This window comes from Salmo trutta, chromosome 25, assembly GCF_901001165.1.
Source record: "Salmo trutta chromosome 25, fSalTru1.1, whole genome shotgun sequence".
NCBI lineage: Eukaryota > Metazoa > Chordata > Actinopteri > Salmoniformes > Salmonidae > Salmo > Salmo trutta.
Window position 1 is genome coordinate 1,179,592 of NC_042981.1, and position 23,339 is coordinate 1,202,930.

The 23,339-nt window shown below is 46.4% G+C and overlaps 1 protein-coding gene across 7 annotated transcripts in view; it reads left to right on the forward strand.

Annotated features, from left to right (window-relative positions):
• The window catches only part of LOC115161816 (attractin), a 254,934-nt gene that overhangs the window by 179,578 nt on the left and 52,017 nt on the right, over positions 1-23,339 (forward strand). For all 7 annotated transcript variants that reach the window (XM_029712598.1, XM_029712600.1, XM_029712599.1 and 4 more), the window contains one exon: positions 2,795-2,873. In XM_029712598.1, the coding sequence (XP_029568458.1) occupies positions 2,795-2,873 (79 nt within the window). The remainder of the gene's footprint in view (positions 1-2,794; positions 2,874-23,339) is intronic.

Sequence of the window (23,339 nt, forward strand, 5' to 3'; positions counted from 1 at the left end):
GGCAGGAAGCTCGGCCCCAGTGAATGTACTAGGCCACAACCCTCTGAAGCGCCATGCGAACCAGGGCGGTGCTGTTGCCATACCGAGCAGTGATGCAGCCAGTCATTATGCTCTCAATGGTGCAGCTGTCAAACTTGTTCAACCTCCTGCTGTGGATGAGGCTATGGTTGTGCCTTCTTCAACACTGTGTGTGTGTGTGTGTGTGTTTGAACCATTTTAAATCTTTAGTGAGATTTGGACACCGAGGAACTTGAAGCTGCTTGACTCTGCTCCTCTCGCCCTGTCGATGTGAATGGAGTTGTTTCCTGTAGTCCACAATCAGCTCCTTGGTCTTGCTGATGTTGAGGGAGAGGTTTTTGCTGGTTTCTGCCAGGTCACTGACCTCCTCTCTGTAGGCTGATCAGGCCTACCACCGTCGCGTCATCAGCGAACTTGATAATGGTGTTGGAGTCCTACGTGGCCACACGGTCGTGGGTGAACAGGGAGTACAGGAGGGGACTAAACACACACCCTTGTGGGGCCCCTGTGTTAAGGGTCAGCGTTGTGGAGGTGTTGTTACCTACCCTTACTACCTGGGGGGCGGCCCCGTCAGGAAGTCCAGGATCCAGTTGCAGAGGGGAAGTGTTCAGACCCAGAGTCCTAAGCTTGGTGACGAGCTTGTGATGGGACAATGGTGTTGAACGCTGAGCTGTAGTCTAGGAACGGCATTCCTCTTATCCACGTGGGAAAGGGCAGTGTGGAGAACAATTGAGATTTGCGTCATCTGTGGATCTGTTGGGGGCCGTATGTAAATTGCAGTGGGGGTCCAGGGTGTCTGGGATGGTAGAGTTAATGTGGGCCATAGCCTCTCAAAGCACTTCACGATTACAGACGTGACGGATACAGGGTGGCAGTCATTGTGTCAGGTAGCCTTAGAGTTCTTAGGAACAGGAAGGATGGTGGCCATCTTAACATTTACATTTTACATTTACATTTTGAAACATGGACATTACAGACTGGGACAAGGAGAGATTGGACATTACAGACTGGGACAAGGAGAGATTGGACATTACAGACTGGGACAAGGAGAGATTGGACATTACAGACTGGGACAAGGAGAGAAACATTACAGACTGGGACAAGGAGAGGTTGGACATTACAGACTGGGACAAGGAGAGATTGGACATTACAGACTGGGACAAGGAGAGATTGGACATTACAGACTGGGACAAGGAGAGATTGGACATTACAGACTGGGATAAGGAGAGATTGGACATTACAGACTGGGACAAGGAGAGATTGGACATTACAGACTGGGCTAAGGAGAGATTGGACATTACAGACTGGGACAAGGAGAGATTGGACATTACAGACTGGGACAAGGAGAGATTGGACATTACAGACTGGATAAGGAGAGTCTGGACATTACAGACTGGGACATGGAGAGATTGGACATTACAGACTGGGACAAGGAGAGTCTGGACATTACAGACTGGGCTAAGGAGAGATTGGACATTACAGACTGGGACAAGGAGAGATTGGACATTACAGACTGGGACAAGGAGAGAAACATTACAGACTGGGCTAAGGAGAGATTGAAAATGACTGTGAATATGCCAGCCAGCTGATCTGTGCCTTGCTCTGAGAAAGCGCCTTGCAGTACAGTGGGGGCCTGCGGCCTTGCTGCTGTTTACCTGATTAAAGAGCCTTTGTAATCCGTAATGGACTGTAACCCTTTGCCACATAGGGCCTGGCGCCGGAGCCTGTGTAATACGATTACAGATTACACCTTGTCCTTTTGCTCATTTGATGACTCTGCGGAGCTCATTGCGGGACTTCTTGTACTTGTTCCCGTCTTCGGCATTAGCGTCAGGGTTGTCTGTGATAGCTCTGTGTGCTGCTGTAACCCTGCCCTTTAGTTGAGAGCCAACGACAGTGTTAATCCAGGCTAGGGAATGGAGTCTGGAGTATTTACACACTCCTTCCTGTCAGTCTGCCAGCTGTGTTATTCTGGAAGAACCTCTGTGGGTGTGATGTCATGTTTTCTCTACGCACACTGAATTACACACCACACACACACACACACACACACATACACACACACACACACACACACACACACACACACACACACACACACACACACACACACACACACACACACACACACACACACACGCCACAGTGAATTAGATTTTCAGGTTCTCTCTACTTTGCTCTCTCTTCTGGAGTTTTGTATTCTGTTCCAGAGGTTCTGGGATCTACTCTGATTTACACTGATGTTTAGAGCAGGGTTTCAAAGCTCTCCTCTGGGACCTCCATGTTATTAAGAACTATTCCACGGCCGGTTCACCTGATTCAACTTGATAACCTTTTGACTGAGGGAATCAGATGAGCTAGTTCGAGTAGGGGTTTGAGAACCACTGGTCTAAGGGACATCCTCTTGTTGTAACTGTGATCAGCGGGGGTCTACCTACGGACTGACAGGCTCCTCCTCTTCCTCTCCCCTCCCATGAGCTTCCTGTCTCTAACTCATCCTCTTCCTCTCCCCTCCCATGAGCTTCCTGTCTCTAAGTTCTCCTCTTCCTGTCTCCTCCCAGCTGCTTCCTGTATCTAACTGCTCCTCTTCCTGTTTCCTCCCATGAGCTTCCTGTATCTAACTGTTCCTCTTCCTGTTTCCTCCTATGAGCTTCCTGTAGCTAACTCTTCCTCTCCCTGTTTCCTCCCAGCTGTTTCCTGGATCTAACTGTTCCTCTTCCTGTTTCCTCCTATGAGCTTCCTGTAGCTAACTCTTCCTCTTCCTGTTTCCTCCCAGCTGTTTCCTGTCCCTCCTCCTGGTGGCGGCAGTCGTCTGGAAGATCAAACAGAGCTGCTGGGCGTCACGGCGACGCGAGGTGAGTGGTTATCACGATATCAGTGTTCAAGACACCTCCCTGAGTGGTCTGTTGTTACTACTATAACACCTCACCTGAGTGGTCTGTTGTTACTACTATAACACCTCACCTGAGTGGTCTGTTGTTACTACTATAACACCTCACCTGAGTGGTCTGTTGTTACTACTATAACACCTCACCTGAGTGGTCTGTTGTTGCTACTATAACACCTCACCTGAGTGGTCTGTTGTTACCACTATAACACCTCACCTGAGTGGTCTGTTGTTACCACTATAACACCTCACCTGAGTGGTCTGTTGTTACCACTATAACACCTCACCTGAGTGGTCTGTTGTTACTACTATAACACCTCACCTGAGTGGTCTGTTGTTACCACTATAACACCTCACCTGAGTGGTCTGTTGTTACTACTATAACACCTCACCTGAGTGGTCTGTTGTTACTACTATAACACCTCACCTGAGTGGTCTGTTGTTACTACTATAACACCTCACCTGAGTGGTCTGTTGTTACTACTATAACACCTCACCTGAGTGGTCTGTTGTTACTACTATAACACCTCACCTGAGTGGTCTGTCGTTACTACTATAACACCTCACTTGAGTGGTCTGTTGTTACTACTATAACACCTCACCTGAGTGGTCTGTTGTTACTACTATAACACCTCACCTGAGTGGTCTGTTGTTGCTACTATAACACCTCACCTGAGTGGTCTGTTGTTACCACTATAACACCTCACCTGAGTGGTCTGTTGTTACCACTATAACACCTCACCTGAGTGGTCTGTTGTTACCACTATAACACCTCACCTGAGTGGTCTGTTGTTACTACTATAACACCTCACCTGAGTGGTCTGTTGTTACTACTATAACACCTCACCTGAGTGGTCTGTTGTTACTACTATAACACCTCACCTGAGTGGTCTGTTGTTACTACTATAACACCTCACCTGAGTGGTCTGTCGTTACTACTATAACACCTCACCTGAGTGGTCTGTTGTTACTACTATAACACCTCACCTGAGTGGTCTGTTGTTACTACTATAACACCTCACCTGAGTGGTCTGTTGTTACCACTATAACACCTCACCTGAGTGGTCTGTTGTTACTACTATAACACCTCACCTGAGTGGTCTGTTGTTACCACTATAACACCTCACCTGAGTGGTCTGTTGTTACTACTATAACACCTCACCTGAGTGGTCTGTTGTTACTACTATAACACCTCACCTGAGTGGTCTGTTGTTACTACTATAACACCTCACCTGAGTGGTCTGTTGTTACTACTATAACACCTTACCTGAGTGGTCTGTTGTTACTACTATAACACCTCACCTGAGTGGTCTGTTGTTACTACTATAACACCTCACCTGAGTGGTCTGTTGTTACTACTATAACACCTCACCTGAGTGGTCTGTTGTTACTACTATAACACCTCACCTGAGTGGTCTGTTGTTACCACTATAACACCTCACCTGAGTGGTCTGTTGTTACTGCTATAACACCTCACCTGAGTGGTCTGTTGTTACCACTATAACACCTCACCTGAGTGGTCTGTTACCACTATAACACCTCACCTGAGTGGTCTGTTGTTACTACTATAACACCTCACCTGAGTGGTCTGTTGTTACTACTATAACACCTCACCTGAGTGGTCTGTTGTTACTACTATAACACCTCACCTGAGTGGTCTGTTGTTACTACTATAACACCTCACCTGAGTGGTCTGTTGTTACTACTATAACACCTCACCTGAGTGGTCTGTTGTTACTACTATAACACCTCACCTGAGTGGTCTGTTGTTACTACTATAACACCTCACCTGAGTGGTCTGTTGTTACCACTATAACACTCTCACCTGAGTGGTCTGTTGTTACCACTATAACACCTCACCTGAGTGGTCTGTTGTTACCACTATAACACCTCACCTGAGTGGTCTGTTGTTACTACTATAACACCTCACCTGAGTGGTCTGTTGTTGCTACTATAACACCTCACCTGAGTGGTCTGTTGTTACTACTATAACACCTCACCTGAGTGGTCTGTTGTTACTACTATAACACCTCACCTGAGTGGTCTGTTGTTACTACTATAACACCTCACCTGAGTGGTCTGTTGTTACTACTATAACACCTTACCTGAGTGGTCTGTTGTTACTACTATAACACCTCACCTGAGTGGTCTGTTGTTACTACTATAACACCTCACCTGAGTGGTCTGTTGTTACTACTATAACACCTCACCTGAGTGGTCTGTTGTTACTACTATAACACCTCACCTGAGTGGTCTGTTGTTACTACTATAAAACCTCACCTGAGTGGTCTGTTGTTACCACTATAACACCTCACCTGAGTGGTCTGTTGTTACTACTATAACACCTCACCTGAGTGGTCTGTTGTTACTACTATAACACCTCACCTGAGTGGTCTGTTGTTACTACTATAACACCTCACCTGAGTGGTCTGTTGTTACCACTATAACACCTCACCTGAGTGGTCTGTTGTTACCACTATAACACCTCACCTGAGTGGTCTGTTGTTACCACTATAACACCTCACCTGAGTGGTCTGTTGTTACTACTATAACACCTCACCTGAGTGGTCTGTTGTTACCACTATAACACCTCACCTGAGTGGTCTGTTGTTACCACTATAACACCTCACCTGAGTGGTCTGTCGTTACCATTATAACACCTCACCTGAGTGGTCTGTTGTTACTAGTATAACACCTCACCTGAGTGGTCTGTTGTTACCACTATAACACCTCACCTGAGTGGTCTGTTGTTACTCCTATAACACCTCACCTGAGTGGTCTGTTGTTACTACTATAACACCTCACCTGAGTGGTCTGTTGTTACTACTATAACACCTCACCTGAGTGGTCTGTTGTTACTACTATAACACCTCACCTGAGTGGTCTGTTGTTACTACTATAACACCTCACCTGAGTGGTCTGTTGTTACTACTATAACACCTCACCTGAGTGGTCTGTTGTTACTACTATAACACCTGAGTGGTCTGTTGTTACTACTATAACACCTCACCTGAGTGGTCTGTTGTTACTACTATAACACCTCACCTGAGTGGTCTGTTGTTACCACTATAACACCTCACCTGAGTGGTCTGTTGTTACTACTATAACACCTCACCTGAGTGGTCTGTTGTTACTACTATAACACCTCACCTGAGTGGTCTGTTACCACTATAACACCTCACCTGAGTGGTCTGTTGTTACTACTATAACACCTCACCTGAGTGGTCTGTTGTTACTACTATAACACCTCACCTGAGTGGTCTGTTGTTACTACTATAACACCTGAGTGGTCTGTTGTTACCACTATAACACCTCACCTGAGTGGTCTGTTGTTACTACTATAACACCTCACCTGAGTGGTCTGTTGTTACTACTATAACACCTCACCTGAGTGGTCTGTCGTTACTACTATAACACCTCACCTGAGTGGTCTGTCGTTACTACTATAACACCTCACCTGAGTGGTCTGTCGTTACTACTATAACACCTCACCTGAGTGGTCTGTTGTTACTACTATAACACCTCACCTGAGTGGTCTGTTGTTACTACTATAACACCTCACCTGAGTGGTCTGTTGGCCATTTTGAGGACACGTTCCTCCTCATGAGAACCACATATTTTTGAATGTCAATTTTCTATAACTTGTGACATCAAATCAAATTGTATTTGTCACATACACATGTTTAGCAGGTGTTAATGCGAGTGTAGCGAAATGCTTGTGCTTCTAGTTCTGACAGTTCAGTAATATCTAACAAGTAATCTACCAATTCCACAACAACTACCTAATACACACACATCTAAGTGAAGGAATGGAATAAGAATATATAAATATATAAATGAGTGATGGCCGAACGGCATAGGCAAGATGCAGTAGATAGTATATAGTACAGTATATACAAATGAGATGAGTAACGTAGGGTATAATGTAAATATTATATAAAGTGGCATTGTTTAAAGTGGCTAGTGATACAATTATTAAAGTGGCCAGTGATTGGGTCTCCATGTAGACAGCAGTCTCTCTGAGGTAGTGATGGCTGTTTAGCAGTCTGATGGTCTGGAGATAGAAGCTGTTTTTCAGAGTCTCTGAGTTAGTGATGGCTGTTTGGCAGTGTGATGGCCTTCAGATAGAAGCTGTTTTTCAGTCTCTCTGAGGTAGTGATGGCTGTTTAACAGTCTGATGGCCTTCAGATAGAAGCTGATCAAATAGAGCTGCTGGGCTTTCATCACATATTTCACATCTCTACCACAGTGTAGACTGGGTTATCCTCTACTCAGTGTAGACTGGGTTATCCTCTACTCAGTGTAGACTGGGTTATCCTCTACTCAGTGTAGACTGGGTTATCCTCTACTAGACTGGGTTATCCTCTACTAGACTGGGTTATCCTCTACTCAGTGTAGACTGGGTTATCCTCTACTAGACTGGGTTATCCTCTACTCAGTGTAGACTGGGTTATCCTCTACTAGACTGGGTTATCCTCTACTAGACTGGGTTATCCTCTACTCAGTGTAGACTGGGTTATCCTCTACTAGACTGGGTTATCTTCTACTCAGTGTAGACTGGGTTATCCTCTACTCAGTGTAGACTGGGTTATCCTCTACTAGACTGGGTTATCCTCTACTCAGTGTAGACTGGGTTATCCTCTACTAGACTGGGTTATCCTCTACTCAGTGTAGACTGGGTTATCCTCTACTAGACTGGGTTATCCTCTACTAGACTGGGTTATCCTCTACTCAGTGTAGATTGGGTTATCCTCTACTCAGTGTAGACTGGGTTATCCTCTACTAGACTGGGTTATCCTCTACTCAGTGTAGACTGGGTTATCCTCTACTAGACTGGGTTATCCTCTACTCAGTGTAGACTGGGTTATCCTCTACTCAGTGTAGACTGGGTTATCCTCTACTAGACTGGGTTATCCTCTACTCAGTGTAGACTGGGTTATCCTCTACTAGACTGGGTTATCCTCTACTAGACTGGGTTATCCTCTACTCAGTGTAGACTGGGTTATCCTCTACTCAGTGTAGACTGGGTTATCCTCTACTCAGTGTAGACTGGGTTATCCTCTACTAGACTGGGTTATCCTCTACTCAGTGTAGACTGGGTTATCCTCTACTAGACTGGGTTATCCTCTACTCAGTGTAGACTGGGTTATCTTCTACTCAGTGTAGACTGGGTTATCCTCTACTAGACTGGGTTATCCTCTACTAGACTGGGTTATCCTCTACTCAGTGTAGACTGGGTTATCCTCTACTAGACTGGGTTATCCTCTACTCAGTGTAGACTGGGTTATCCTCTACTAGACTGGGTTATCCTCTACTCAGTGTAGACTGGGTTATCCTCTACTAGACTGGGTTATCCTCTACTCAGTGTAGACTGGGTTATCCTCTACTAGACTGGGTTATCCTCTACTAGACTGGGTTATCCTCTACTCAGTGTAGACTGGGTTATCCTCTACTCAGTGTAGACTGGGTTATCCTCTACCAAGTTGGGATACCCACAGTTCCCTCAGATGAGGTGCAAATAAATCTGCTTTCTGGTGGAATAGAAAAATAAAAAATACAACCTGAGGTTCAGAAAGATTTTATATCACGATAATAAATTTTTTACATCCCAGGAGCGTTGCGTTAAGAATTCCATTCTTTGAGCGGCGAAGCTAAAGGCTACCAGTCACGCATGCATTGAGAGGGTTTAGGATCCGGGAAGTGTTCCTTATTCCACATCCAAAGCTTATATTCCCTCTCCTCTCGTGAGAGTACGACACGTTGCCGAGTTTACTTTCTCTGGATAGTCTAGCTCACACGAAAATGATTAACGTCGGCCAAAAACCCAGAGAAATACAGTGGTTTCGACAAGGCTAAAGCACCATGGTGGAAACAGGAAGCTGCGCGAGGGAAATCGCCAGTTTGGAAGGACGACAAGCAGGTAGACTTATTTGTTTTCGATAATTAATTTAATGATTACATTAATTCAGGCTTTCGTTCATTAGACCATACACAGGCCATATAAATAAAGGGTAAACCAGTTAACAGGTAAACAGGAAACAGTTTGACTAAATAAATGGGGATGATTTATTTAAGTTTGAGGCCTAAACTATTTGATTATCTAAACAATATTGAATGTAATGGTATTGTTTTGTTTTGTCGGCTATAGACTTCCATTAGGTAAGAACGGTAATTATTTTTCTCAAAGCGATTTGAATAAATACATCTCATTATATTGTTCTTAATTCATGGCATGTTTTCCTTTTATCCAAACGTTGAATAAACATGCAGACAAAATAATTAATGAATGGAAGGGGAATTGTAATAATATCCTAATAATAATATCAATTATTAGATGGTAATTATCCATGAAGAAAAATTGTGTGACTCGCTTCAGCTCTTTCAAAGTATTTTGTGGCATTAGATAGAGTTACCTGATCTGTGAAAGTTGGTTTAGTGTATCTACCATTAGATAGAGTTACCTGTCCTGTGAAAGTTGGTTTGGTGTATCTACCATTAGATAGAGTTACCTGACCTGTGAAAGTTGGTTTGGTGTATCTAGCTTTGGATAGGGTTACCTGACCTGTGAAAGTTGGTCTACCATTAGATAGAGTTACCTGACCTGTGAAAGTTGGTTTGGTGTATCTACCATTAGATAGAGTTACCTGACCTGTGAAAGTTGGTTTGGTGTATCTACCATTAGATAGAGTTACCTGGCCTGTGAAAGTTGGTTTAGTGTATCTACCATTAGATAGAGTTACCTGGCCTGTGAAAGTTGGTTTAGTGTATCTACCATTAGATAGAGTTACCTGACCTGTGAAAGTTGGTTTGGTGTATCTACCATTAGATAGAGTTACCTGACCTGTGAAAGTTGGTTTAGTGTATCTACCATTAGATAGAGTTACCTGACCTGTGAAAGTTGGTTTGGTGTATCTACCATTAGATAGAGTTACCTGGCCTGTGAAAGTTGGTTTAGTGTATCTACCATTAGATAGAGTTACCTGACCTGTGAAAGTTGGTTTAGTGTATCTACCATTAGATAGAGTTACCTGACCTGTGAAAGTTGGTTTGGTGTATCTAGCTTTGGATAGGGTTACCTGACCTGTGAAAGTTGGTTTGGTGTATCTAGCTTTGGATAGGGTTACCTGACCTGTGAAAGTTGGTTTGGTGTATCTACCATTAGATAGAGTTACCTGACCTGTGAAAGTTGGTTTGGTGTATCTACCATTGGATAGGGTTACCTGACCTGTGAAAGTTGGTTTGGTGTATCTAGCTTTGGATAGGGTTACCTGACCTGTGAAAGTTGGTTTGGTGTATCTACCATTAGATAGAGTTACCTGACATGTGAAAGTTGGTTTGGTGTATCTAGCTTGAATGGTTCAAGAGTTTGTTTTCCTATTTGTATTTATTATGGATCAGTCCCCGTTGTTCCATAAAGGTGTATATGTTTATCTGTTTTTTAAATCTGATTCCACTGCTGCATCAGTTATTTGATGTGGAATAGAGTTTCATGTAGTCATGGCTCTATGTAGTACTGTGGGCCTCCCATAGTCTGTTCTGGACTTGGAGACTGTGAAGACACCTCTGGTGGCATGTCTTGTGGGGTATGGATGGGTGTCTGAGCTGTGTGCCAGTAGTTTAGACAGACAGCTCGGTGTATTCAACATGTCAATACCTCACAAATACAAGTAGTGATGAAGTCAATCTCTCCTCCACTTTGAGCCAGGAGAGATTGACATGCATATTATTAATATTAGCTCTCTGTGTACATCCAAGGGCCAGCCGTGCTGCGCTGTGCTGAACCAGTTGCAATTTTCCTAAGTCCTTTTTTGTGGCACCTGACCACACGACTGAACAGTAGTCCACGTGTGACAAAACTAGAGCCTGTAGGACCTGCCTTGTTGATAGTGTTGTTAAGAAGGTAGAAACTAGGGCCTGTAGGACCTGCCTTGTTGATAGTGTTGTTAAGAAGGTAGAAACTAGGGCCTGTAGGACCTGCCTTGTTGATAGTGTTGTTAAGAAGGTAGAAACTAGGGCCTGTAGGACCTGCCTTGTTGATAGTGTTGTTAAGAAGGTAGAAACTAGGGCCTGTAGGACCTGCCTTGTTGATAGTGCTGTTAAGAAGGTAGAAACTAGGGCCTGTAGGACCTGCCTTGTTGATAGTGTTGTTAAGAAGGTAGAAACTAGGGCCTGTAGGACCTGCCTTGTTGATAGTGTTGTTAAGAAGGCAGAGCATCACTTTATTATGGACAGACTTCTCCCCATCTTAGCTACTGTTGCATCAATATGTTTTGATCAGGACAGTTTACAATCCAGGGTTACTCCAAGCAGTTTAGTCACCTCAACTTGCTCAATTTCCACATTATTCATTACAATATTTAGTTGAGGTTTAGCGTTTAGTGAATGATTTGTCCCATATACAATTGTTTTTAGTTTTATAAATATTTAGGACAAACTTATTCCTTAACACCCATTCTGAAACTAACTGCAGCTCTTTGTTGAGTGTTGCAGTCATTTCAGTCGCTGTAGTAGCTGACGTGTATAGTGTTGAGTCATCCGCATACATAGACACTCTGACTTTACTCAAAGCCAGTCGTTAGTAAAGATTTTTAAAAAGCAAGGGGCCTAGACAGCTGCCCTGGGGAATTCCTGATTCTACCTGGATTATGTTGGAGAGGCTTCCATTAAAGAACACCCTCTGTGTCACAAAAGGTGCCGTGTTGAAGGGAAGACCAAAATGCAGCGGGTATGTGGATACTCATTCTTTTAATGGAAAAAACGAAAAGCATCCACAGGAAAAACAAAACAATAAACAGTACTCACGACTAGACAGTGTAGCAGGCTCAATAAACGCAGTGCTCACAAACAATTACCCACAAACACACAGACAAACACACCCTACTAATATAGGACTCCCAAACAAAGGCAACTCAACACACCTGCCTTCAATTGGGAGTCCAATCCCAATTAACTCTACATAGAAAACAAACCTAGGACCTATACCCACAACTAACTAACTAAACCTAGAAATACATAAACACAGAGTAGAAGGGGTGCAAACTCTCGCTCTCTTGAAGACGGAAGGGACGTAGTCAGCGGTCAAGGATGAGTTGATGAGCGAGGTGAGGTAGGGGAGAAGGTCTCCGGAAATGGTCTGGAGAAGAGAGGAAGGGGATAGGGTCAAGTGGGCAGGTTTTTGGGCGGCCGGCCGTCATGAGACGCAAGATTTCATCTGGAGAGAGAGGGGAGAAAGAGGTCAAAGCACAGGGTAGGGCAGTGTGAGCAGGTAGCAGAATGACTTCAGCTTCCCTCCAGGCCTGAGGGCAACACACTTTCTAGTAGGCTAATATTGAAGATGTGGCCAATAGGAGTGGCAATATCGTCTGCTATTATCCTCAGTAATTTTCCATCCAAGTTGTCAGACCCCGGTGGCTTGTCATTGTTGATAGACAACAATAATTTGTTCACCTCTTCCACACTGACTTTACCGAATTCAGAAGTACAATTCTTGTCTTTCATGATTTGGTCAGATATACTTGGATGTGTAGTGTCAGCGTTTGTTGCTGGCATTTCATCCCTCAGTTTGATTATCTTGCCAAAGAAAAAAACATTAAAGTAGTTGGCAATATCAGTTGGTTTTGTGATGCCATCTGATTCAATGAATGATGGAGATGAGTTTGCCTTTTTTCCCAACATTTTATTTAACGTGCTCTGAAGCTTTTTACTATCGTTCTCTATGTCATTTATCTTTGTTTCATAGTGTTTAAGTATATAAGTTTCTTCTTCTTTTTGTTCAGTTTAGTCACATGATTTCTCAATTTGCCATTCGGTTGTGCAGCCAGACTTATTTGCCATATGTACCTCCATCACTCCAGTATCCCTGTCCCCTTCCCCTATACATATCTACTACCTCCATCACTCCAGAATCCCTGTCCCCTTCCCCCTATACATATCTACCTCCATCACTCCAGTATCCCTGTCCCCTTCCCCCTATACATATCTACCTCCATCACTCCAGTATCCCTGTCCCCTTCCCCCTATACACATCTACCTCCATCACTCCAGTATCCCTGTCCCCTATACATATCTACCTCCATCACTCCAGTATCCCTGTCCCCTTCCCCCTATACATATCTACCTCCATCACTCCAGTATCCCTGTCCCCTATACATATCTACCTCCATCACTCCAGTATCCCTGTCCCCTTCCCCCTATACATATCTACCTCCATCACTCCAGTATCCCTGTCTCCTTCCCCCTATACATATCTACCTCCATCACTCCAGTATCCCTGTCCCCTTCCCCCTATACATATCTACCTCCATCACTCCAGTATCCCTGTCCCCTTCCCCCTATACACATCTACCTCCATCACTCCAGTATCCCTGTCTCCTTCCCCCTATACATATCTACCTCCATCACTCCAGTATCCCTGTCTCCTTCCCCCTATACATATCTACCTCCATCACTCCAGTATCCCTGTCTCCTTCCCCCTATACATATCTACCTCCATCACTCCAGTATCCCTGTCCCCTTCCCCCTATACATATCTACCTCCATCACTCCAGTTTCCCTGTCCCCTATACATATCTACCTCCATCACTCCAGTATCCCTGTCTCCTTCCCCCTATACATATCTACCTCCATCACTCCAGTATCCCTGTCCCCTTCCCCCTATACATATCTACCTCCATCACTCCAGTATCCCTGTCCCCTTCCCCCTATACATATCTACCTCCATCACTCCAGTATCCCTGTCCCCTTCCCCCTATACATATCTACCTCCATCACTCCAGTATCCCTGTCCCCTATACATATCTACCTCCATCACTCCAGTATCCCTGTCCCCTTCCCCCTATACATATCTACCTCCATCACTCCAGTATCCCTGTCTCCTTCCCCCTATACATATCTACCTCCATCACTCCAGTATCCCTGTCCCCTTCCCCCTATACATATCTACCTCCATCACTCCAGTATCCCTGTCTCCTTCCCCCTATACATATCTACCTCCATCACTCCAGTATCCCTGTCCCCTATACATATCTACCTCCATCACTCCAGTATCCCTGTCTCCTTCCCCCTATACATATCTACCTCCATCACTCCAGTATCCCTGTCCCCTTCCCCCTATACACATCTACCTCCATCACTCCAGTATCCCTGTCTCCTTCCCCCTATACATATCTACCTCCATCACTCCAGTATCCCTGTCTCCTTCCCCCTATACATATCTACCTCCATCACTCCAGTATCCCTGTCTCCTTCCCCCTATACATATCTACCTCCATCACTCCAGTATCCCTGTCCCCTTCCCCCTATACATATCTACCTCCATCACTCCAGTTTCCCTGTCCCCTATACATATCTACCTCCATCACTCCAGTATCCCTGTCCCCTTCCCCCTATACATATCTACCTCCATCACTCCAGTATCCCTGTCCCCTTCCCCCTATACATATCTACCTCCATCACTCCAGTATCCCTGTCCCTATACATATCTACCTCCATCACTCCAGTATCCCTGTCCCCTATACATATCTACCTCCATCACTCCAGTATCCCTGTCCCCTATACATATCTACCTCCATCACTCCATATCCCTGTCCCCTTCCCCCTATACATATCTACCTCCATCACTCCAGTATCCCTGTCCCCTATACATATCTACCTCCATCACTCCAGTATTCCTGTCTCCTTCCCCCTATACATATCTACCTCCATCACTCCAGTATCCCTGTCCCCTTCCCCCTATACATATCTACCTCCATCACTCCAGTAGCCCGTCCCCTTCCCCCTATACATATCTAGCCTCCATCACTCCAGTATCCTGTCCCCTATACATATCTACCTCCATCACTCCAGTATCCCTGTCTCCTTCCCCCTATACATATCGACCCTCCGTCACTCCAGTATCCCTGTCCCCTATACATATCTACCTCCATCACTCCAGTATCCCTGTCCCCTTCCCCTATACATATCTACCTCCATCACTCCAGTATCCCTGTCCCCTATACATATCTACCCCATCACTCCAGTATCCCTGTCCCCTTCCCCCTATACACATCTACCTCCATCACTCCAGTATCCCTGTCCCCTTCACCCTATACATATCTACCTCCATCACTCCAGTATCCCTGTCCCCTTCCCCCTATACATATCTACCTCCATCACTCCAGTATCCCTGTCCCCTTCCCCCTATACATATCTACCTCCATCACTCCAGTATCCCTGTCCCCTTCCCCCTATACATATCTACCTCCATCACTCCAGTATCCCTGTCCCCTATACATATCTACCTCCATCACTCCAGTATCCCTGTCTCCTTCCCCCTATACATATCTACCTCCGTCACTCCAGTATCCCTGTCCCCTTCCCCCTATACATATCTACCTCCATCACTCCAGTATCCCTGTCTCCTTCCCCCTATACATATCTACCTCCATCACTCCAGTATCCCTGCCCCCTATACATATCTACCTCCATCACTCCAGTATCCCTGTCTCCTTCCCCCTATACATATCTACCTCCATCACTCCAGTATCCCTGCCCCCTATACATATCTACCTCCATCACTCCAGTATCCCTGTCCCCTATACATATCTACCTCCATCACTCCAGTATCCCTGCCCCCTATACATATCTACCTCCATCACTCCAGTATCCCTGTCTCCTTCCCCCTATACATATCTACCTCCATCACTCCAGTATCCCTGCCCCCTATACATATCTACCTCCATCACTCCAGTATCCCTGTCCCCTATACATATCTACCTCCATCACTCCAGTATCCCTGCCCCCTATACATATCTACCTCCATCACTCCAGTATCCCTGTCCCCTATACATATCTACCTCCATCACTCCAGTATCCCTGCCCCCTATACATATCTACCTCCATCACTCCAGTATCCCTGTACATTGTTAATATGGTGTTGAAACCTTCTTTTTAAATATTTCCTCTATATTATATTGTATACTTACTTTATTTATATACTTGGAATTTACTTGGAAATTATTCATTAAAGGGTGATAAATAATAATAATCGTAAAAAGTCAGAAGTATGACAAAGATTTAAAGTCGGGGCTTTTGCTTTACAGTCCCACCTAACTGGATGGTAATTTCCCATGAAGAAAAATTGTGTGCCTTGCTTCAGCTCTTTAAAAGTGTTTTTGTGGCAGTGGGCAGGGTAGCCTGAACATGTGAAAGTTGGTTTGGCTTCTCTAGCTAGAGCGCTTCAACCTTAATGTTGGTGGGTTATTTTACACTGTCTGTCTGATACAGTAGGTCAGCTTTGTCCATTCAACACACATTCTGATTCAGTCAGCACTGTTCCTCCTCTCTCTCTCTTCTCCCAAGACATCGCTCTCTCGCTCTCTCTCTCGCTCTCTCTCTCTCTCTCTCTTTCTCTCTCTCTCTCTCTCTCTCTCTCTCTCTCTCTCTTCCTCTCTCTCTCTCTCTCTCTCTCTCTTCCTCCCTCACTCTTCTCCCAAGAAATTGTTCTCTCTCTCTCTCTCTCTGTCTTCCTCCCTCACTCTGAACTACCCTAGAACAGCTTGTTCTGACGTGTGATGTGGCTGGTGATTGTAATGTAGTTGGAGTGGACGAGGCAAGGTTGTGAGAGGGAGGGAGGGAGGGAGACAGAGAGAGAGAGAGAGAGAGAGAGAGAGAGAGAGGGGGGGGAGAGAGAGAGAGAGAGGGGGAGAGGGAGGGAGAGATGGAGAGAGGGAGGGAGGGAGGGAGACAGAGAGAGAGAGAGAGAGAGCAGCTCTGTTTAAAGCCCAGCAGCACTCTAAACCCCAGTAGGTTAGCAAACATTCTCTGAACGACAGACAGGTCTCTCTCATCTCTCCTCTCCCCAGGTCAGCTGCTTCAGTACAGGAAAAAAATAGACTTTTCCAGGCAGGTCCCAGGCAACATTCAATCAAACAGTAACTGGAAACCTGTCTGCCAGCTTTGTATAGCGAGCCACGTGACTCACTGTCTGGAGGAGTGAACCATTTTGCTGCAGCTCGGACTGCATAAGTCATGGAGGGAGAGGGAGAACAAGAACCAGAGAGACAGAGAGGCAGAACATGAACCATAGAGACAGAGAGGCAGAACATGAACCAGAGAGGCAGAACAGCAGACAGAGAGACAGAACATGAACCATAGAGACAGAGAGACAGAACAAGAACCAGAGAGACAGAACAAGGACCAGAGAGACAGAACAAGAACCAGAGAGGCAGAACAAGAACCAGAGAGACAGAACAAGAACCAGAGAGACAGAACAAGAACCAGAGAGACAGAACAAGAACCAGAGAGACAGAACATGAACCAGTCAGACAGAACAAGAACCAGAGAGACAGAACAAGAACCAGAGAGACAGAGAGGCAGAACAAGAACCAGCGAGACAGAACAAGAACCAGAGAGACAGAACAAGAACCAGAGAGACAGAGAGGTAGAACAAGAACCAGAGAGACAGAACAAGAACCAGAGAGACAGAACAAGAACCAGAGAGACAGAACAAGAACCAGTCAGACAGAACAAGAACCAGAGACAGAACAAGAACCAGTCAGACAGAACAAGAACCAGAGAGACAGAACAAGAACCAGAGAGACAGAGAGGCAGAACAAGAACCAGTCAGACAGAACAAGAACCAGAGAGACAGAACAAGAACCAGAGAGACAGAAATGCAGAACAAGAACCAGAGAGACAGAACAAGAACCAGAGAAACAGAACAAGAACCAGAGAGACAGAACAAGAACCAGAGAGACAGAAATGCAGAACAAGAACCAGAGAGACAGAACATGAACCAGAGAGACAGAACAAGAACCAGAGAGACAGAACATGAACCAGAGCTACAGAACAAGAGAGACAGAACATGAACCAGAGAGACAGAACATGAACCAGAAATGCAGAACAAGAACCAGAGAGACAGAACAAGAACCAGAGAGACAGAACATGAACCAGAGAGACAGAACAAGAACCAGAGAGACAGAACAAGAACCAGAGAAACAGAACAAGAACCAGAGAGGCAGAACAAGAACCAGAGAGACAGAACAAGAACCAGAGCTACAGAACAAGAACCAGAGAGACAGAACAAGAACCAGAGCTACAGAACAAGAACCAGAGAGACAGAACAAGAACCAGAGAGACAGAACAAGAACCAGAGAGACAGAACAAGAACCAGCGAGACAGAACAAGAACCAGAGAGACAGAACAAGAACCAGAGAGACAGAACATGAACCAGAGCTACAGAACAAGAACCAGAGACAGAACAAGAACCAGAGAAACAGAACAAGAGACAGAGAGGCAGAGATTGAGAGAAAGTGACAGAGAGATATGGACGGAAAGAAAGAGGGAGGAGAGAGACGTTCCCTTGTCAGTATTCTCTCTGTCTCCACCTCACTGTAGGACTGGAGAGATAGAGGGTAATGTTGCTTCCTATCCTTCTCCCTCTCCTCACTCTCCTATCCTTCTCCCTCTCCTCACTCTCCCATCCTTCTCCCTCTCCTCTCCTCTCCCAACCTCTCCCTCTCCTCCCCTCTCCCATCCTCTCCCTCTCCTCCCCTCTCCCATCCTCCTCCCTCTCCTCCCCTCTCCCATCCTTCTCCTCCCCTCTCCTCCCCTCTCCCTCTCCTCCCTCTCCCTCTCCTCCCCTCTCCCATCCTCTCCCTCTCCCTCTCCCTCCCCTCTCCTCCCCTCTCCCATCCTTCTCCCTCTCCCATCCTTCCCCCCTCTCCCTCTCCTCCCTCTCCTCCCTCTCCCATCTTCCCCCCTCTCCTCTCCCTCTCCTCCCCTCTCCCATCCTCCCCTCTCCTCCCCTCTCCCTCTCCTCCCTCTCCTCCCCTCTCCCTCTCCTTCCCTCCCCCATCCTTCTCCCTCTCCTCCCCTCTCCATCTCCTCCCTCTCCCATCCTCCTCCCTCTCCTCCCCTCTCCTCCCCTCTCCCATCCTTCTCCCTCTCCCTCTCCTCCCCTCTCCCTCTCCTCCCTCTCCTCCCCTCTCCCATCCTTCTCTCCCTCTCCTCCCTCTCCTCTCCCTCTCCTCCCCTCTCCCATCCTTCTCCCTCTCCTCCCCTCTCCCATCCTCCTATCCTTCTCCCTCTCCTCCCTCCCATCCTTCTCCCTCTCCTCCCTCTCCCATCCTCTCCCTCTCCTCCCCTCTCCCATCCTCCTCCCTCTCCTCCCCTCTCCCATCCTTCTCCTCCCCTCTCCTCCCCTCTCCCTCTCTTCCCTCTCCCTCTCCTCCCCTCTCCCATCCTCCTCCCTCTCTTCCCTCTCCCTCTCCTCCCCTCTCCCATCCTCCTCCCTCTCCTCCCCTCTCCCATCCTTCTCCTCCCCTCTCCTCCCCTCTCCCTCTCTTCCCTCTCCCTCTCCTCCCCTCTCCCATCCTCTCCCTCTCCTCCCCTCTCCCATCCTTCTCCCTCTCCCATCCTTCCCCCCTCTCCCTCTCCTCCCTCTCCTCCCTCTCCCATCTTCCCCCCTCTCCTCTCCCATCTTCCCCCCTATCCTCTCCCTCTCCTCCCCTCTCCCATCCTCCCCTCTCCCTCTCCTCCCTCTCCTCCCCTCTCCCTCTCCTTCCCTCCCCCATCCTTCTCCCTCTCCATCTCCTCCCTCTCCCATCCTCCTCCCTCTCCTCCCCTCTCCTCCCCTCTCCCATCCTTCTCCCTCTCCCTCTCCTCCCCTCTCCCTCTCCTCCCTCTCCTCCCCTCTCCCATCCTTCTCTCCCTCTCCTCCCTCTCCTCCCCTCTCCCATCCTCTCCCTCTCCTCCCCTCTCCTCCCCTCTCCCTCTCCTCCCTCTCCTCCCCTCTCCCTCTCCTTCCCTCCCCCATGCTTCTCCCTCTCCTCCCCTCTCCATCTCCTCCCTCTCCCATCCTCCTCCCTCTCCTCCCCTCTCCTCTCCCATCCTCCTCCCTCTCCTCCCTCTCCTCCCCTCTCCCATCCTTCCCCCTCTCCCTCTCCTCCCTTCTCCCTCTCCTCCCTCTCCCTCTCCTCCCTCTCCTCCCCTCTCCGTCTCCTCCCTCTCCTCCCCTCTCCCATCCTCTCCCAACCTCTCCCTCTCCTCTCCCTCTCCTCCCCTCTCCCATCCTTCCCCCCCTCTCCCTCTCCTCCCCTCTCCTCCCCTCTCCCATCCTCTCCTCCCCTCTCCCTCTCCTCCCTCTCCTCCCCTCTCCCTCTCCTCCCTCTCCTCCCTCTCCCATCCTTCCCAGGTTTGGGAATCCCTTCGTTTTAGGTGGTTGTTAGACAGCATTCTGAAACTGACGCATCAATAAATGAAATGTTTGATGTGCTGCATTGAGACGTGCTGTGTGTGTGTGTGTGTGTGTGTGTGTGTGTGTGTGTGTGTGTGTGTTTGTGTGTGTGTTTGTGTGTGCGTGTGTGTTTGTGTCAATGTCAATGCTTATACATTGTAGGACATGTTTAACCAGAAGTCCCCACAAGGACATTAAAACAAACAAGGTCAAAAGCTAATTTCAGGGGGGTATAGGGTTAAGGTTAGAATTAGGTCAGGGGTTAAGGAACATAGGATTCTTAATAGGACTGAATTGTGTGTCCCCACAAGGTTAATTATACAAGACTCTGTGTGTGTTTCTGTCAATGCTTATGCACTGCGGTGTGTTTGTGTGTGTTTCTACACCAGTGTTCCAGCACATTCACACAATTCCCTGTTTGTTCCCGGGGACAAACACTTTGAACACCTCTCTCTGTCTCTCTCTGTCTCTCTCTGTCTTTCTCTCTCGCTCTCTCTCTCCTCTCTCTCCTCTCTCTCGCTCTCTCTCTCCTCTCTCTCCTCTCTCTCTTGCTCTCTCTCAATCTCTCTCTCTCTCCTCTCTCTCTCTTCTCTCTCTTGCTCTCTCTCGCTCTCTCTCTCTTCTCTCTCTTGCTCTCTCTCGCTCTCTCTCTCTCTCTCTCTCTCCTCTCTCTTGCTCTTTCTCTCGTCTCTCTCGCTCTCTCACTTCAGTTCAGGGGCTTTATTGGAATGTAAAACATGTGTTAACATTGCCAAAACAAGTGAAATAGATTATAAACAAAAGTGATCCCGTGTGGCTCAGTTGGTAGAGCATGGTGTTTGCAACGCCAGGGTTGTGGGTTCAATTCCCGCGGGGGACCAGTATGGGGATTTTTTTTTTAATGAAATGTATGCATTCACTACTGTAAGTCGCTCTGGATAAGAGTGTCTGCTAAATGACTAAAATGTAAAAATGTAAATGTAAATAAACAATAAAAAAGTACAGTAAACATTACACTCACAGAAGTTCCAAAAGAATAAAGACATTTCAAATGTCATTATATGTCTATATACAGTGTTGTAACGATGTGCAAATAGTTAAAGTACAAAAGGGAAGATAAATAAATATAAATACATAAAAATTATAAATACATAAATATGGGTTGTATTTACAGAGGTTGTTATCGTTGTCGGTGATCAGGCTGTTGTGTCGTCTGCAAACTTAATGATGGTGTTGGAGTCATGCCTGGCCACGCAGTCGTGGGTGAACAGGGAGTACAGGAGGGGACTGAGCACACACCCCTGAGGGGCCCCTGTGTTGAGGATCAGCGAAGCAGACATGTTGTTTCCACCTGGGGGCAGGAAGTCTAGGATCCAGTTGTAGGTCATACATTTAGTCATACATTTGGCAGGAGGTTAGAAAGTGCTGCTCAGTTTCCACCTCATTTGGTGGGCAGTGTTGCACATAGCCTCTTTTCTCTTGAGAGCCAGGTCTGCCTACGGCGGCCTTTCTCAATAGCAAGGCTATGCTCATTGAGTCTGTACATAGTCAAAGATTTCCTTAAGTTTGGGTCAGTCAACGTGGTCAGGTATTCTGCTACTGTGTACTCTCTGTTTAGAGCCAAATAGTATTCTAGTTTGCTCTGTTTTTTTGTTAATTCTTTCCAATGTGTCACGTAATTGTCTTTTTGTTTTCTCATGATTTGGTTGGTGTCTAATTGTGTTGCTGTCCTGGGGCTCTGTGGGGTCTGTTTGTGTTTGTGAACAGAGCCCCAGGACCAGCTTGCTTAGGGGGACTCTTCTCCAGGTTCATCTCTCTGTAGGTGATGGCTTTGTTATGGAAGGTTTGGGAATCGCTTCCTTTTAGGTGATTGTAGAATTTAACGGCTCTTATCTGGATTTTGATAATTAGCGGGTATCGGCCTAATTCTGCTCTGCCTGCATTATTTGGTGTTTTATGTTATGCACTGAGGATATTTTTACAGAATTCTGCATGCGGAGCCTCATTTTGTCCCATTTAGTGAATTCTTGGTTAATAAAGGGCAATGGGTTCTATAACTGATTCATGTATTTTTTAGCCAGATCCTAATTGGTATGTTGAATTTTATGTTCCTTCTTGCCTTGTCTCTCAGATCGTTCACAGCTTTGTGGAAGTTACCTGTGGCGCTGATGTTTAGGCCGAGGTATGTATAGTTGTTTTGTGCTCAACAGGTAGATGGAATTTCTATTTGTGGTCCTGTCAACTGGAGTTGGGTAAAGTATCAGAAAGATGACCTGTAACATTTCGCTCTTACTTTCTGTTTGAAGGAGTTTATATTAGCTAGCAAGTGGCTATTTCTTGTTAGCAGATTCGTGGTTGTCAATTTTTTGGTTCTAGAAATGGCAAGCCAGGCTTCAAAGGACTCCTCCCATCATTCTCCTCTCCTCATACCTTCTGAAATTAGTGAATAAAGTATAGGCTCTCTCTTTTGCTCGCTCGCAGTCTCATTTGAGCGGAGCACTGCTCACTTTGTGAATGCTGAAACACTAGACAGGTTGTGTGTGTTCATGTGTGTTTGTCTGTGTGTGTCAATGAAACCTTGTTCTGCCAGTGTTCCTCACATACGTTAGTCCTTGTGGTGACCAAACAATTGTTTCCCATTCCAAAATTCCTATTTTCCCAAACCCCTAAACTTAAGCTTGAAAGCTGCCACTTTCAAGGAGCGTGAGACTAATCTGGACGCTTATAAGAAATCCCACTATGCCCTCAGATGAACCATCAAACAAGCAAAACGTCAATACAGGATTTAGATTGAATCCTACTACACCGGCTCTGACGCTCGTCGGATGTTGGCAGGGCTTGAAAACTATTACAGACTACAAAGGGAAGCCCAGGCGTGAGCTGCCCAGTGACGCGAGCCTACCATACGCCTTTTATGCTCGCTCCGAGGCAAGCAACACTGAAGCATGCCCGAGAGCACCAGCTGTTCTGGATGACTGTGTGATAACATCTTTAAACAGGTCAACATTCACAAAGCCGCGGGGACAGACGGATTACCAGGACGTGTCCTCAAAGCATACGCTGACCAACTGTCAAGTGTCTTCACTGACATTTTCAACCTCTCCCTGACTGAGTCTGTAATGCCTACGTTTCAAGCAGACCACCATAGTCCCTGTGCCCAAGGAAGTGAAGGTAACCTGCTTAAATGATTACTGCCCGTAGCACTCACGTCAGTAGCCATGAAGTGCTTTGAAAGGCTGG